The sequence below is a fragment of the Argopecten irradians genome, chromosome 5 (genome assembly GCF_041381155.1).
Source record: "Argopecten irradians isolate NY chromosome 5, Ai_NY, whole genome shotgun sequence".
Classification (NCBI taxonomy): domain Eukaryota; kingdom Metazoa; phylum Mollusca; class Bivalvia; order Pectinida; family Pectinidae; genus Argopecten; species Argopecten irradians.
Window position 1 is genome coordinate 40021490 of NC_091138.1, and position 16375 is coordinate 40037864.

General features: G+C 33.1%; 1 protein-coding gene across 18 annotated transcripts in view; it reads right to left on the minus strand.

Annotated features, from left to right (window-relative positions):
• The window catches only part of LOC138323840 (RNA binding protein fox-1 homolog 3-like), a 99993-nt gene that overhangs the window by 30047 nt on the left and 53571 nt on the right, over positions 1–16375 (minus strand). The window contains exon 1 of one of the 18 annotated variants that reach the window (XM_069268712.1): positions 11572–11723. The exons of 13 other annotated variants lie outside the window; for them this stretch is intronic. In XM_069268712.1, coding sequence (XP_069124813.1) covers positions 11572–11619 — 48 coding nt within the window. In that variant the 5' untranslated portion in view covers positions 11620–11723. Of the gene's footprint in view, positions 1–1118; positions 1141–1831; positions 1895–4542; positions 4671–8673; positions 8818–11571; positions 11724–16375 lie in introns of those variants that run through there. 4 more of the 18 variants (XM_069268710.1, XM_069268714.1, XM_069268713.1 and 1 more) reach the window with 4 other exon arrangements.

Consider the following 16375-nt stretch of genomic DNA (forward strand, 5'->3'; position numbering starts at 1 on the left):
TCCTCTAACAGCTCCATGACCGTTAATTCAGGCCTCAATTTAGATTCTGGACACATTTATGTTCCATACTCATCTGGATAATGAGTCAGGCATGACAACAGCTACCTGAAAACATACTACTAACTTTCTCAGATTGAATAGACTTTTGGTTTTATCTATACATAATGAAAAACTGTCTCATCTTATACTCGGTTTCAGGAATTTTCTGCTTAGTCCTAGACACAACTAGTCAAGCTGGCAGTCAAGCAAGTACTCTGCCTAATTTATCAATACAGAGATTTATGGTATTGTCTTCATGCATTAGAAAATTCTCTTTTAAATATACATATATATATATACCAGCAGTTCAGGAATATTCTTCCTAGTCCAAGACAAAAGAAAATTAGTCTGAAGACATATGAACATCCCCTGGCTCAGTGTGGTGTCTTGAGGAACCCATCTGCCTAACAATTCTCTCTCTGTGGGGTTTGTGCATGCATAATTCATTACCAGTTTGGTGCTTATTGATCTCTTATTATCAAAACCTGCAGCATTCGATCACTCTAACCTGGTCTTACCATTGCCTCCATAAACAACTTCAGTACTACACTGCCACACTTTTTAAGTATTTAGAGACTACTAGTCAGAAAGACCATAAACTGTCTCACCATTCACATGGAACTGAATTAACAGCCACAATTCAAGTTAAACACAGAATTATGGAAAATTCAACAATGGTTGCCTATCTAATAAGATTTAATTATCCTTGGCCTATTACTAAGATCTTCATAAAATTATTAAAACTAAATTTTAACTATAAGCACAAGTTGTTGTACAACCTTAATCTAATTACATGCTTTGAGAAACCTTGAGCATATTTTGTTTTTGTTTAATTTTGCTTATTAAATCAATGAAATGTGTTGTACGAGATAATGACTTAATGAGTCCTTTTGTCACTTAATTATTAAAATAATTTGATCTTTACACCATATGTATTGCCATGTTGCAGGCAGTTCTCACAATCTGTTGATGCAGGCATAGAAACTTGGGTCTCTAACCTGATACAATTATGTTCAATTTCAAATGCAGGTCTAAGATTAAATTTAGATATATCACTACAAAATAAAAACATTAAATACCTCCATCACTGTGACTTTAAACTGAATTACAGTTCCCTCTTCATGTATGGCGCGGAACAACACTTACGCATTTTATCACCTACTAAAATTCTCAAATTAAATTATTGTACTTAATGATGACAAACTCTAAACTGCAGATATAAAACTGAAGTCATATTGCAAATGGCCAAAGTCTCTTTTTATATGATCAGATATAGAGCGACTACTGTAAACCGTCTATAATGAATGGTTTTTATGTGTAACAAATAGTTACTAACCGGTGTCATTCTGCTTTATGCACCAACATGACTTGAGCTAGCATATGACTTGTTAGAAACTGTGACAACACCCTATAAATTCTTTGTTTGCTAACTGTATGTTAATCACACCTCCCCTCACACTGACAAACAAGCCCTAGTAACGCCCTACTATAATCACTAATGACTCCAAATCCTGGAAAATTATCTACCGGCTTTATGAAGCCAATAAACACTAATGGAGGTTGTCTGTTCCATTGTAAAGTACAGCAACAAGCATTTCACACATCATTTCAATAAACTGTTTCTGATTTTGACAGATTCAGTATCACATATAAGCCCTTGTATTGGCTACAGACAAAACACTGAGGAGGAGTCTTAAAAATTCGCACAAAATCAATACAGATAGGAATAGATCTCCATCACTGAAGTCGGATCAAACATGATGGTTTTTTCATCCTGTTTCAAGTTACAAACCTGTTTCAAAGCTAAAGGACTCCTCAACACAGCTGTTCCAAGCACCATTTCAGGATTGTTTCACTAGCAGTGGAGAAGCTGTCTTCATTAACAATGCTATATGTTTCCCAAAATTACAATCTGGTAGGCATTAGAGAAACAATGCTAAACATTTGAAGGTTAAAATCCTCTCTCTTACAATTCCTTTCACTGTGCACTATTCATTGTTCCAATGTCATACAGAGGAAGTACAGTCCATCTGCTCATAAAGCATAACATCCAAGTAATATATATGGTGACCTAATGTATATGTGGGTCTACTGTGGTCATTTCCAAAACTGCCTGTGGTCAGTTGTAACACCCTGTCAATAATAACTGCCCACCACTGGTCAAAGACAGAATAATGGATCAATGACAATGGTCATTTAACAAGTGAATGGCTGGGCAGGTCTCTCATTTATACCATACTCCCAACAAATTTACACACAATTCTGTACAAAACATAAAGGAATTGATCCCCCTACCAATACACACACACAGGGGAGATAGATGGAAAGACTCCAGTTCTCTCTACACCATGGATGACCTCACTGGCAAATCGTCTTTCCCATTCCAATATTTGGAAATTACAGCTCGCTCAGCTGGGAACAATGGAGCTGGCATCCAATTGGTTTTCAGACTAGCTACAGTAATACCATTAGTAGCAGATGACCAACAAAGACTGCCAGTTCTTTCATTCATCACCATATGACCAAGAATTTCTCTTCCTATCAAAAACTGTCTCGATCTTAACAAAAGATATTCTCTGACTTGACTTTGTATCAATTTACAAAATGGTTCCAGAAAAGAATGGTTGTATTCTGTAAAGGCTGGTTTCAGCAAGTAAAGTTATGTATAGTGATAAAGAGAATACTGACATTAAATACAAAATATATTGAGAGTATAATCAACAAATTACTTTATTTACTTTTTCACATATAAATATTCAAAATTTATTTCTGATAAATAACCGTTTGCTTTATAAAAGTTTATACAATTTAAATAGGAACATATATATTCTGATGGTTGCATTTTATTTCATTCTAATTCATTTATCCCAAATCCATGAATATGTGTTGAAAGAATTTATAAATATTTATTTCCATCTTTAATTTTAAATATAGAGTTAACTAAGAAAATTTCAGATACTTATTTGCTAGAAATAAGTATCTTCAAAACAATTATAACCCTCTTGCTTAAAGATTCATTTTTATTATATGATCATATTGCGATTATAATTAATCTAAGAAATTAATAATTAAAACAATCTCTACTTCATGAGTCTGCATGACTTTCAAAAGATTTTTTTTTTAAACAATACTTTCCCCCCCCCCCCCCCCAACATTATGTAAGAGACACATATGTAATATGATTAATAGTTATAGCTTTATAACACAGTGACAGTGTACCCCAGGGAGCGGATCTCTATCTGGCCCACTTCCTTTGTCTCCCCTGTCCCCCAGAGTCTAAATCCACACCATACTGTCTAACACTTGGCCTGACATGCCCTTTTTGTGTTGAAAATCAATAAATCTGGGGTCATGTGAATCTTTAATGATTTATCTGCCTTAGGCTCTTAAATTGTTATCATAACAAAAAGCCCATCATTGACAATAATTTACTGTGCTAATGACATTTTTTTAATAACCACATTTTATAAATTAATTTTTACTTACTGTATTAATGACAGCACTATTTTCTTTTAAAACCTTATTTAAGAAATTTATTTTATTCTAAAATAATCTTTAAAAGCTCTATATTTTTGGACTGCTTACTAATTCAATAATTAGTAGAACTTTATTGTGTAATTTATTGTACTTTTATTCTTCCTTGATATATGAGCTATATCCCTGAAATAAAACTCCCCCAAATACTTATATACAGGGTTACAACTGTGGATGTCAGTGGACTTCCCAGCATCTAGCTGCTGGGGCTATGGTTCTGACTAAGCCCTAAGTTTTTCACACAAAGGAGAACCCTGCTGGGTATGGCTAGGGCCAGACTGTGGGGCCCTAGAGGGGGGTTCCCAGTTTGTCTTGGGTCAAATAGTGTCACTCCCCTGTGTCAACAACAACCATACACTCACAGGAAGTGACTATCAACAGCAATTAGGAGATTTACAAACAGATTTCATGTTGACACTTTCACACTTAACCAACATGGGCATTAAGGCATATAGCAGTTAATACTGTAATTCATTAATTTTATCATGTGTTAAAATATAAAGCTTAACTATATAGAAGTATTATAAACCAATGAAGAGGGCAGCATAACACTATTTTTTTTTGAAGAATTATATTCATATGCTGATCACGGATTTACGATTAACACACAAACGGATTTACGATTAACACACAAACTATTATTCAACCGGTCAATTCTATTAAATATCATAAGTTTTATCATATTTCTAATTATGGTACATTCTATTGGAAATTCTAAGATGAGAGAAACAAATGTGATCAACTTTTCTAAAATCCTAATCAAAACAAGTGTAAATTAATAACAAGAAATTTGAAACTTCTCTCAGTATAATGTTAGAAAAGTTCTGCCAGAATGTGATCAAGTTACAATTCATTAAAGTTGCATTTTACCACCTACATTTATCTAAGAAATACTCTAAACTTACAGCAACATTTTACACTTTTTAAATTAATTGAAAAACATCACCCATTTGAATTCAGAATACTTACAAGTGCTGCTTGTGGCTCTTGAGGTTGGTACATCATTTGCATTTTGGTGCCTTGAAATACAGTGGTGCCTTGAAATACAGTATCAGGGGTGTTTGGTAAAATTTATACTATCTAAATGATGTTTATGGCAGAAGTCTCCTGGGATGAAATGTCTGGTATCTGAGATGTAAACTCAACCCTTCAGTAGCTTATCTTACACTGACTAAAACCAGCTGATCCCTAACTGGGGTGTGCCAAATTTGGAGCTCCCCACCTACATCCTAGGGAGATTCTGACACTTCCCCCACATCAACCAATGAGGAGCTGGAACCCAATACCCTGCCGAGCTAACACCCTCAGGGGTATCTGACCCACCCACCCGGGGTCTAACTGTGTAGTGTGTGAATGGATGGGTTGTAAAACAAAAGAAGCTTGAAGGCAGTGGATCACTCAATGATAGGTTTGATTAATTAACTCATGCAGTAGTAATTGAAATAATTGTCCCATCCACACAAATCACAACTCTGCCCTGTCATAAACTTCTGTATCTGTCAAGGATGTCCACAGCTAATTATCCAACAGGAAATTACATAACACAGCTAACTTTTCAAACAATTGAAGAACTCTTATGGATTTTTTAAGAACACAAGTACTTTAATGGAGTTTAATTTGAAAGATATAAGGAGACTTTGGTTTCTATTTAGGAATATCTCAAAATAGAGTTTGAATTACATTTTCAACAAAATATAGATTTTTATTCATATGTTTTAAATAGATTTTCTTTATCAGTTATTGGCTAAATGAATCAAAATTACTTCAGTTATTTTTATTGCCAAACAAAAAATGAATGTTTAAATTATACTATTAAAATATTTGACAAAATAAATCATATTGAGAGATTTTTTAGGGGGTTGACTGGGTGTTTGTTGCATATTTTGTTAAAATGCTAAAAGTATTTGGAACCTCCCATATCCATTTTATACAGTTTCCCCTTTGTATGTCAATGCTAGTGCATATCTTATTTCCCAATACTAAAATCTTCACTTTTCGGTGCCACAGATGCTAGAAAAGTATCTCATTTGAAAGCTCCCATTTCTTATTTTGAATACTACAGATACTGAAGTCATAAACTCTTCACTCTTGTGTGCCAAGAATGACTCATGTGGAAAGGCATGAAGATAAAATCTGTTCAGCTTTTAGAGATATAATGCTCCAGAAATGTAAACATAAATCCAAAAATGCACATATTTCGGACACTGTTTCTATGACAACTGCAAACTGTGCTTACCACTTGCAAACATATTTTGTATGTGTTAAAAGACATCAGCCATATTTTTATCTTAAAATTGTAATAAAGTGAAGAAAATAAGTTATCAAATAGTGGTATCATGGAACTTGTACACATTTTAAAGTATGCAGCTAAAATTACTTTTTCTTTTGTTTCTAATTAAAAAATAAGTAAATAAAGCAGGTTCTTAACGACAAAATCGATGGAATGAGAATCTTTCACAACAAAGACTTGACATGAAGAGCTATCTTGTTAAAAAGACTTTAAATTGCAGTGATTTTCCTCCCAAAAAATGGTAATATCATACGACCTTCCTGATAATGAACTTTCAGCAACGATTTTATACTAAAGTGATTCACCCATGCAGATTTCCCCTGGGCAATGTTAGCCTGCATTATAAGAACATCTTATTAACTCCAGGAGCATATATGATAAAGCTAACACAATACTAGGGATGGAAACTGGATGCTTGGATGCTGGTATCACAGCAATCAGAATGGTACTTAAACAATCTTCAGCAATTTATTATACATTTTTAATCTTGATAGAAAATTAAATCCAAGTTCTGAAGTGAGAAGTGTAGGAGCAGATGCCATGGGAAACTTTAATTAGCCTATAGAAGTTATTTTACAAGTCAAAATATGGGTCATCACAACCTATACTTATATGAGATAAAAACTTACTTTTCTTGAAATCTACCTAAAGCTACGGAACACAAGTAAAGAAAAAGTCTATGAATTTACAAGAAATATTTTTGTCTGAAGATCAACAAAAAACCAAGGTGAAAGGTTAAAAATTGTCACTTTTTTTTTTACAGAATTAAATAAAACATCACATATTCCAGACATTCTGATATGAACTAGTAGAGTAAATAATTGCCTTGGGATTTGCTTTTGTTTGAATAAATAGCAAATACATAACATGAATGTAGATATCAAGCCATTTAGGGTGAAAGGTGAAGATATAGGCTGCAGTGACCTATTTCTTCAACTTCAAACGTGGATAAACACTAGATGCCCCCATTTCATGGCAAAGGAATCAAAAGAAAACTTACAAAAATGTCATGGATCATATTAAACATCATGAATGAAATGTATATATTCTTTTTACAATAAATTTGTTTATATATTGTTCCTCGAGACCTTGTCTTAATGCGAATGTCAATATGTTACCGTCTGGCCAAACATTCCAATTATTTAGGGAAACCAAATTTAGCATCCTGGATACACACGTCATTTTCGAATATCTACTGTCTAGATCCCCCAAAGGTTTTCTGGTTAACTTGATTGGATTCATAATCTAATATAAAACTAAGACCATTTACAGACAGTCTGGGAATTGTTAAAAGCTATCTAATTTGTTGGCATCCAACAACAGACAGATGGCCAACCATAATACTGTTCTTCCTACTGGCACATGCAGGGGTGTGCAAATATATTTATCAATTAACTAATGTTGTTTTTATGTGTTTGCTATATATCACACAGGCCAGATGACACAGGAGACGCTATCAACCCCCACAATACCAGGAGCAGTAGGGCTGTCATCTTAGCTACCACATGTATAACACATCTTAATCCTAATTACTTCTACCACAAAATCCTAATTAATTTTCTCTATGGGAACAATAGAAAATTAATATTCATGCAATTTTTGTTTTAATTCCAATAAATGCATAAGCAAATTAATATGACTCATCAATATTTTATCACAAATCATTCAGCTCTGTAATGCTGTTTTCCTATGTAATTTTGATCACTAAAATATATATTCAGTATAATCAATAAAACAGTTATCATCTGAATTCTTTTAGTTCTTTCAGATTTAAGTAATCATAAAATGAGCTGCTTTTAAAGGGAGAGATCTAAGCTGTCATTAATATTTATCACATTGCCAAGGGAAGTAATTTGTACCATGCGTTAAGAAATGAAAACCATAATTCTAAAACTCCCCCTTTTGCAATAAAATCCTACGTGTCCTTTTAAAATTGGATAAAAAGTTTTAAGAAGGTGACAACTAAAATTTATCCAAAACAGTCATATATATAAATATCATGACAAGTTTTTCTACTTTTCTCTAAAGGGAGGTAACTCTAATTAAAATCATGTTAAGTTGGTAAACAGAACAATAAAGAACCACACTGTCAACAGCTTGTACCAGAATCTTTTGAAACAATGAAAACATATTGGATATACACTACTTATATATGTTGGAATTTTTTTTTAAAAACATTGGATATTAGTATGACTATAATTGGATCCCAAACTCTGAATGGAATTTGTAAACAAGTATGTGTGAAATTGGACTTAATTTACTTATGTACATGAGTTTTCAAAATTACAGACTTGAGCTAGGATATCAAGCAAAAATAATGACAATGATGTAAGGATGACATGACAAATGACACTGCTTTAATGAATAATTTCCACTAATATTGATTCATTAATTAAAATTTTCACTGTTTACATGGCCTACATATTCACTGTCTGTATACAGTTTTGTCCTTGATCGTCTTTACATTTACATGGAATGACAGGAATCATGTACTATTACCTGCTACCATGGTAATAATTTACACCATTTTCTAATCAGTCTGGCACATTATAATCCCCTGGGACCATACCCATGAAAACAGTGGGAGCTGTGTGATGCTGCCGATAATACATACTGATGTAAACAGCACCATCGACAGATAACTAGAAAAGCCTTAATTGTCTAAACTACCCTTACAAACATAATATACATATACGATACCTGCCATTAAAGCCATGTGCAGTGTTAGAATTATAAACAATATTTGTTAGAGACTAACAATCTGGCTGACAGGCTGCAGACTAGCGGCCATGTTTACAGAAGCTACTAACCTGTATAGGGTGATGGTGGTGCTGTACAGAACCATTGAGGTTGGACAGATGAGATGGCAAGTTTACATGCAGTTTCTTGGATTGAGATGATAGTAGAGCTACATACATGTTAATCAAGCTGGCTGCCATCACAATAAAGACATATTTCCCCTTCTCGCTCAGATGTATAGTTCTCCACACTATCCACAACACACTGATCACAGCAAAGGCTGATTTTTGTCAGTTGCCATGGTAACCATCACTCACTGTGAGAATCTGTAGGTGACTCAATTTTCTGCCTTTGCAGGCTATCTCAGTCTGGAAGTATGCTTGTTATGGAATATGTAGACTTATCTATATAGACAAAGAGATTTCTAAAGCCATATTTTTTTCACTTTGTTTCACTATAGTATGAAGCTTTCTGTACATCTACCACTGCTGAACTAACTGTTGTCATGAGGACAGTAACCTGATAGTACAGCTAATGAAAATATGACCATTAGCCTTCATCAGTAGCAGTGTGGTTCCTGTCACAGCCATTCCACCTGTCAAAGCTTAAATGTAACTTGGTTTGATTTTTTCTCAGCATGTCCCCATACTATACCAACATTCAAACCAATCATCCAATAGTCAAAATGGGAAGCTACAGCTGATAGCCATACTTCTCTCATTAAGGCTGCAAAAAGATCGGGTTGTCATAATTTACTTCTTCATATTTGAGAGATGTATTGGATTGCCTCGGAATGGAATGAGGTATATATCAAATTTATTTTCCTATTTTGTAGCTAAAGTAGTTGTGACATTTTTATGAACATCCCTTATGGCTATATTAGATAAATTTTCTCCAAATTTCATTATTATCAGCCCTGCTACTGAAGTGAACAGTCTGATCAATACATTTAGCTAACCATATAGCCAATAGATTCCCTTAGGTCTTTTTTTTTTTAACAATGTTTAAGTATTGCTAACTTTACACATAACAGTCGGGTATTTCAACAGAAATATCTGTCTCGGTGCCATTTCATTGGGGTTTTTTTGTTCACATAGTTCATTACAAAATATACAAAAAATCTTGAAAGGCACCACCAAAAAATTGTACGTTTTACCATCTCTATGTCTACAATTTAAAATTAAGCCTTTTTACCATCTCTATGTCTACAATTAAAAATTAAGCAACCTTTAAAATCATATTATCCAGATTTTAATATACCACCATAACACTGTGCTGTTTAATTGAACATTCAATGTATGTTGTTATAGTTGTACTTGAAAAGTTGAAAAGCCATTGTGAAATCAATTTCAGACATAGTTACCGTTTTCTATATTATCGATAATTGTATTTCTTTATTTCCTTGCTTCATCCATTTTAAAATTGTAAATCTCAAAAAATATTGAATTAATTTTCTAATCAATTTTCTAAATATCTTAATTTCCCTACAGTGAGTGTCATGTAATGACAATTGAATTCTGTTTCACATGACAAATAGTATTTAAACACAAAAGATAGTTTAGAGGTTAGAATGCCATGGTAAATGAATGTGTCCCACGCACAGACACATGACATTATTCATGAAACCCAATTACTAATGAGGAAGAATACTGCATAATTTCTGTTGCTATGCGGCAAACTATGGCAACTAAAAACATTGATCAAGGTCTGAAAATACAGTTCCTGAACAGTTCACAATAATTTCCACCCTGAATCTATTTGAAATGAATATAAACAATGTTTTTATGTCCTTGAAAAATAACCAGAGGTTGGGTATAAACTGGACAGTCAGACATGCTTTTGTGGGTTTTTTTTTAAGAAACTGCCAGCTGGATCCAATTACTAGATTATCTCCCCCTAGTTTTGAAACTTCAGCTTGAATTATAAAGTTTAATTTTATCTATAATTTAATAATGTAGAGATGGTAATGGCATGATTTATATTGGATAGATTACTGAAGGGTGTATTTTGATTATAAATAAGAAATGACAAATATTGATGGCAGACAGTATATTGAAGTGACCAAGTATGCTGTCTGAGATGTTGGTTGACAGGCAATCAGTCTTGGGAGGCCATTAGACTTCCCACCTTATAGGGCTCTAATTTCTTATGTCAATATCACTAAAGCAACCCCTGTATCATGATACCAAACAGCACTGCTTCAAGATATTTGTGATTTATCTTGTTATCTATAACTTATGGCTAACACTTATAGGACTTTTTAATTTCAGGGAAATACTAATCTCACAGGCAAAACATACAAATGCAAGGAATGCTTTCTTGTTTGGTGAAAATATCTGCATTAATTAAATATGGAAGCCATTAGAAATGAAATAATGTGAAGAAAATATATGATCATAATAGAGTGCAAAGCATATGCACTTAATAATGCATTATTATTTTTCTATATAAAATATCTATAGAGCTGTGATCAATTTAAAGTTTATAAAGCCATGATAAAATTGGCAAGAAAACATCATGGCAAACTTACAAACTATTTTTAATTATTTCCCTTTAACTCAATGTTTCTGTTTTTCTACAGATGTATCAACTGACTGAAACAGAAGCCATTCAGCATCAGTTCCACTCCATAAATAACATTAATCAGTCAATCCCACAGGCTTCACAATGACTACAGTACATTCCCAATAGTATATTGAAGGGCAAAACCAAATTACAGCAATAAATATCATCTACTTAGGGTTCCACAAAACTATTTTTCATCACTTCATTGATTATTTTTCTAAAATACAGACAAAGAATGTTAAAATGAATCGCTAATACACCATTACATCCCTTCCACGTGACAGCAACAACAGCTGTACCTATAAATTTTAGACGTTAAATGCTGTTTTGAAGAGCAATACAAGTATGTTCATGCAATATAAATATGACATTTGGAATATTTGTTCAAAGTTGTAAAACTTTACCAAAGGTTTCGCTGCTATAGGTGCTGCTTGCCACATCAGTGGATTCATCTCAAGAAAGCCAAAGGAAAAGAATCAAACAAAATGGCGTACTGGAGTTGCCTACACTCTGCATCTGGTCTAAATTAAGCCCATCTTGTCTTGTAATGGGTCATATGATCTGCCTTACATCCAATGGGGAGGTGCAAAATCCAACTTGGAAATGGACTGCACCCATAGGGGTAATGCTGAGCATGGAAAAGTTAAAGTCAGTTCTCAAAGTTTATAAAGTTTACATGAACTAACCAGAAGATAAAAACTTGGTTACCTCTTGCTACAGTTTGTCTAGAACAATCAACTGCTATATAAATTGTATGTAGGGGTAATATTTAGGTCAGATGGTGTAGCTGTATCACCCTGTGGTTAGATAGTGCTAGAGCATGTAGATCAGAAAATCGGTTCTGTCATGACCCCTGTTGATTTTTCACAGAAATTTGATAGCTTGGCCAGCTAATCTTTCGGTATAGGATCATATTTCTGTTTAAGGGGATTTGTTTCAAGTCATGATAAAACTTTATCCTAAATGGTATAAATAATAATTTTTCAAAATCATGTTTATATATTATTTCCACAGTGGAGTGTGTTTTTAAAAACCCAATCAAAGATCAATATCAATGAATATTGCTCTTCAGATTCAACACATACCCTTATTTCTCTGTCAAGTGCTTCCCAGTCATTACCACTATTGGTAAATACTTTCTGACCAGCTTCAAATATTGGATACATAACCTTTCATCACAATATTTTTTCTCTTCTTCTTGTTTTTGTCACCATATAAAACAGAAATACTATCTCTGAGCAGACGACATTTTCTTCAGTGTAGTCACAGTTGAAATGGACATCATGTCAATCATGTCTTCACTTGATGACAGACATGAAATGTACATTTCATTTCTTTCAGAATCAATAAAATTGAGAATCTTTCTTGTTCTCAAAACAATACTTGGTTACTTGGCTGTCTTTTTAATGATTTTTCTTTACTAAAGTGTGAAATTTTTTAATTGATAACATATACTGATAAGGAAGGAAATAAGATATTTTAACATTTAGAATTTTTTTCTCTAAAAATAAGGTCTTTCAAACAATGAATGCAACTCAAAATGATGCTTTGTCATAATATACACTAGTATGTTTGTGATAGGATTCAATTCATTTATTTGCATTTTTACATCCACAAACAAGGATCAAGAGCAAATTACAAAGATAACATTACATGTATAACACAATAATAAAACAAGAACAGCTTATGCATTCAGCAAGCCCGCTTTCCTTCGTTCAAATGCCTTTTTAATGAAGAGGCCCAAATCCTGCAGAAGTTTTGGTTCAGTACATATTGCCTTTATATTTTGTTGCAGGGGAGATAACTCTTTCAATTTAACATAATTAAAACATCACTAATGAGTTAAGAACAGGCTAAATTAATTCATTTTTAAGGAAAATATTACATTGGTAATCATAAGCATTAGCTATTTATGACTATAAGTATAAACTTGAAGTGTAATCATCTATTTTTTATTATACTAATTCCAGTAAAATATAAAATTCTACAAACCTCTTCTTTTGTGTATTTATATATGCGTATCCAACGACAATTCCAATTATTTTCTAAGTGCAGTATAAATGTCCTCACCACTACCCTTCTAAAGCAAAGGACTGTTTGAACAAAGTTAACTGTGTTGATAGTATAGTTAGTCACAAAAAGTACTGAACTGTAGACATCCATTCGGTGACAGATGGGCAGGTTAATTAAATTAGCAAAACATGCCGACAAAGGGGGTTGAATATAAGTGTTTACATTTTCCCTATCAAAAATATTTTATTGCTTAAAACTGTATGAAGAGAAAAAACTGTTGAAAGAAATGAAACACAGAACTGAGGTTGTTTAAAATTTTAACAACTTGGATGCAGTAGAAACCCTATGTAGAATAGAAGTGATGTCACTTATATGTCAATCCAGGACTCTTATTGAACCCCATTTTACTGTCCATATCCACAGCATGTCAAAGATAATTACTTCTCAGGAAAAAACAAGGTAAAACAGAAATTGCTTTCACTTGTTTTGTTACAGCTGTCATTTGTTATATTGTATGACAGCTACACTCTGTGAAGCTTCGCGTATCAAACAGAGAAAATAATCCTTGTTCAATTCCAATCTTATGGATTGAAATTGGAATTATACTCAGACTTTATCTTACTCAAGAGGATTGTCTCAGTTGACAAGCTGACAACGAAAAAGACAATGAAAACTCGAATAGTGAACAATTAGATTTGTCTCGTATAATGGACATATTATGGTATGAAATAGTAAAGGTACAAGTATTTTCATCTCTTGAGTGTTTAATATAATACCAGACTTTTTCAAGAAAGTATGGATTCAATTATCATTATTCTTTTTTAAGAAACTGAAATCAAATATTGATATTGAAACTCATCTATAAAAAAAATGTCTTTTCTTAAACCTGTCTCATAATGCTTTCTGGGAAATATTCCAAGGCCAGATTTAACATGTCGACACACACGCTTGTTACTATAACAAGCTTACGGCCAGTAAAATATTCACAAATGAGTTCTCTAATGTTGATAATCCTATTCCACATAGATTCCATGTTCAATAACAAAGAACACATGTGCACCCTCTAGGGGTATACCTCATTACTGGGGGAGCCTTTATAGCAAAAATCATGTCGGAAACTAACATATTAATGTCAAAAGAAAATTTAAAAAAATCAAAAACAAAAGTTACCTTATACCCATGGTGTCACAAGTAAAAAATGAATTTTCAAAAACGACCTTGACCTGCAGACCTGAAAAGCCATCCCACGCAAGCAGTGTTGGTATAAAATGTATGTATAATATATAACCGACCTTGACACGCACAAGAATGAAGCTACAGATATTGCCTGCATTTCACAACTTTAATAGTGACCAGTGCTGTATAATGACCATCTACTTTAAGACCATTTTAGTTGAGCCATAAATAGCCAAATTAAACACATTTTGACCTGTGTATGTATATTGGGTTATGCTATAAAGACCATTTCTCCTCATCCCATTTGTGGTCTTTATAGATAGGTTTAACTGTATCTAAGATTATTTTGCACCAGCCTAGAATCCATTCACCTGTCATGTTTATCTCGACTAAAAATCATCCGGTGATATTAAGGTGATTTATTGGACTGTATCCCTGTAGATATCTGACTGAGTATGAATATTACTACCCATATCCCTCCATTGATGTCTCCAGCCAACAAAAAAATCAATACCAATAGGAGACAGACTCAGTATATTGATCTCGCCCAGTCCAAGGGAAATATTTACCACAAATATAATGCACTTCAATATCATCGCACCAGGCATGTAATTTGAACAATTTTCGCATAGAATAAAATGAATTTACAGGAAAGACACTCCACAGAGAAACAAGGGATCAATTTGATACTCTTATTCTGACAGGAGAGAGCACAACACAACAGTTTAGATCTGAGTTTACTGGTGTGATAAATGAGTTACCCCCCTTGCATTGATTACTTTCACTGATGCCGATATATTGTAGATGTATGTAAGTACATAAGAATCCATCATTGTAGAAAATAATATGTTTAACATGACTTTATCTTAAAGTCTAAAAGTGAAATATGAGATATTTTAACATTACATCGTGTGAAATGAAAACCTGAAGCCCCTGAGAGTGAGGATATTATAGTTGTACTATTTTTTGTCTGCCATCTCCACATCTTTAGGTAAAATAACTTTAACTGTTATAGCATTCAAACTGTAAAGTTTTTTCTGGGTCCTGAAAACATTAAACCCTTGTGTATTTCTCAATTTCATTTCTTAATAAAACGTCTTTAGCTTAACGTCTCTTTACAAGGAAGAGTACTGTCCAAGATCAATATATACATGGTTATTTAGTTTAAACTTTATTTTGATATATGCATATATTATTCAACGAATATAAAATCAATTGGAAATAGGAACAAGTGTCCCAGACACTTATGTAAACCTATCACACATGGTTATTTGCTTCCTATTGGAATCTCAGGTAAGAATTAAAACGTCGGATAAAATGAAACTTTTTTTTAAAAAAATTCTGTCATACGTAGTAAAGTGACAATGTACTTACCACAACCATTGCAAGAAATTAAATTAGTTGTTATTTTTAAGATGTATTCATTTTCGAATTCCCAATTTCTATCCAGGTACAAAACTTACCACAAGTAACTACACGAGAAACTTATGCTGATATATATCTGTCACCGTCGGACTGACTCATGAGTCGCACTTCACATATGTGTACTTGTAACGTGACATCTAGATTAATACATTATAGCATTAAACCAGTATTATGCTCCTATTCACTTATTAGTGAACTCCCTGACTTTTCCCCTTGAATCAATTATAGAGAGAATATTAATGGAGTGTACGTACCTATAGATAATATTGGATGTGAAGTCGATAGGTAGTTGATTGATCTCATTAAATTATTTACCTGTCAATCAATCGTGTGTATCGGAAGATGTATGACAACCTTTACACCTACAGTAAAAAAGACTATTTAAACCCAGGGTTAACTCACTTCCTATGAATTGAAAAGGCTCAATATTTTCACACAAAAAAATGTTACTCTCGTAGTACATAACAGACTATTATGATAAACATTGATTTCCTAATGACATGAAAGGCCAGGATAGTCAAACACGCATCAATTACACTTACACAGTGACGTTAAACATTTAAAACACCATTTGAAATGAACTGTTAGTGTAAT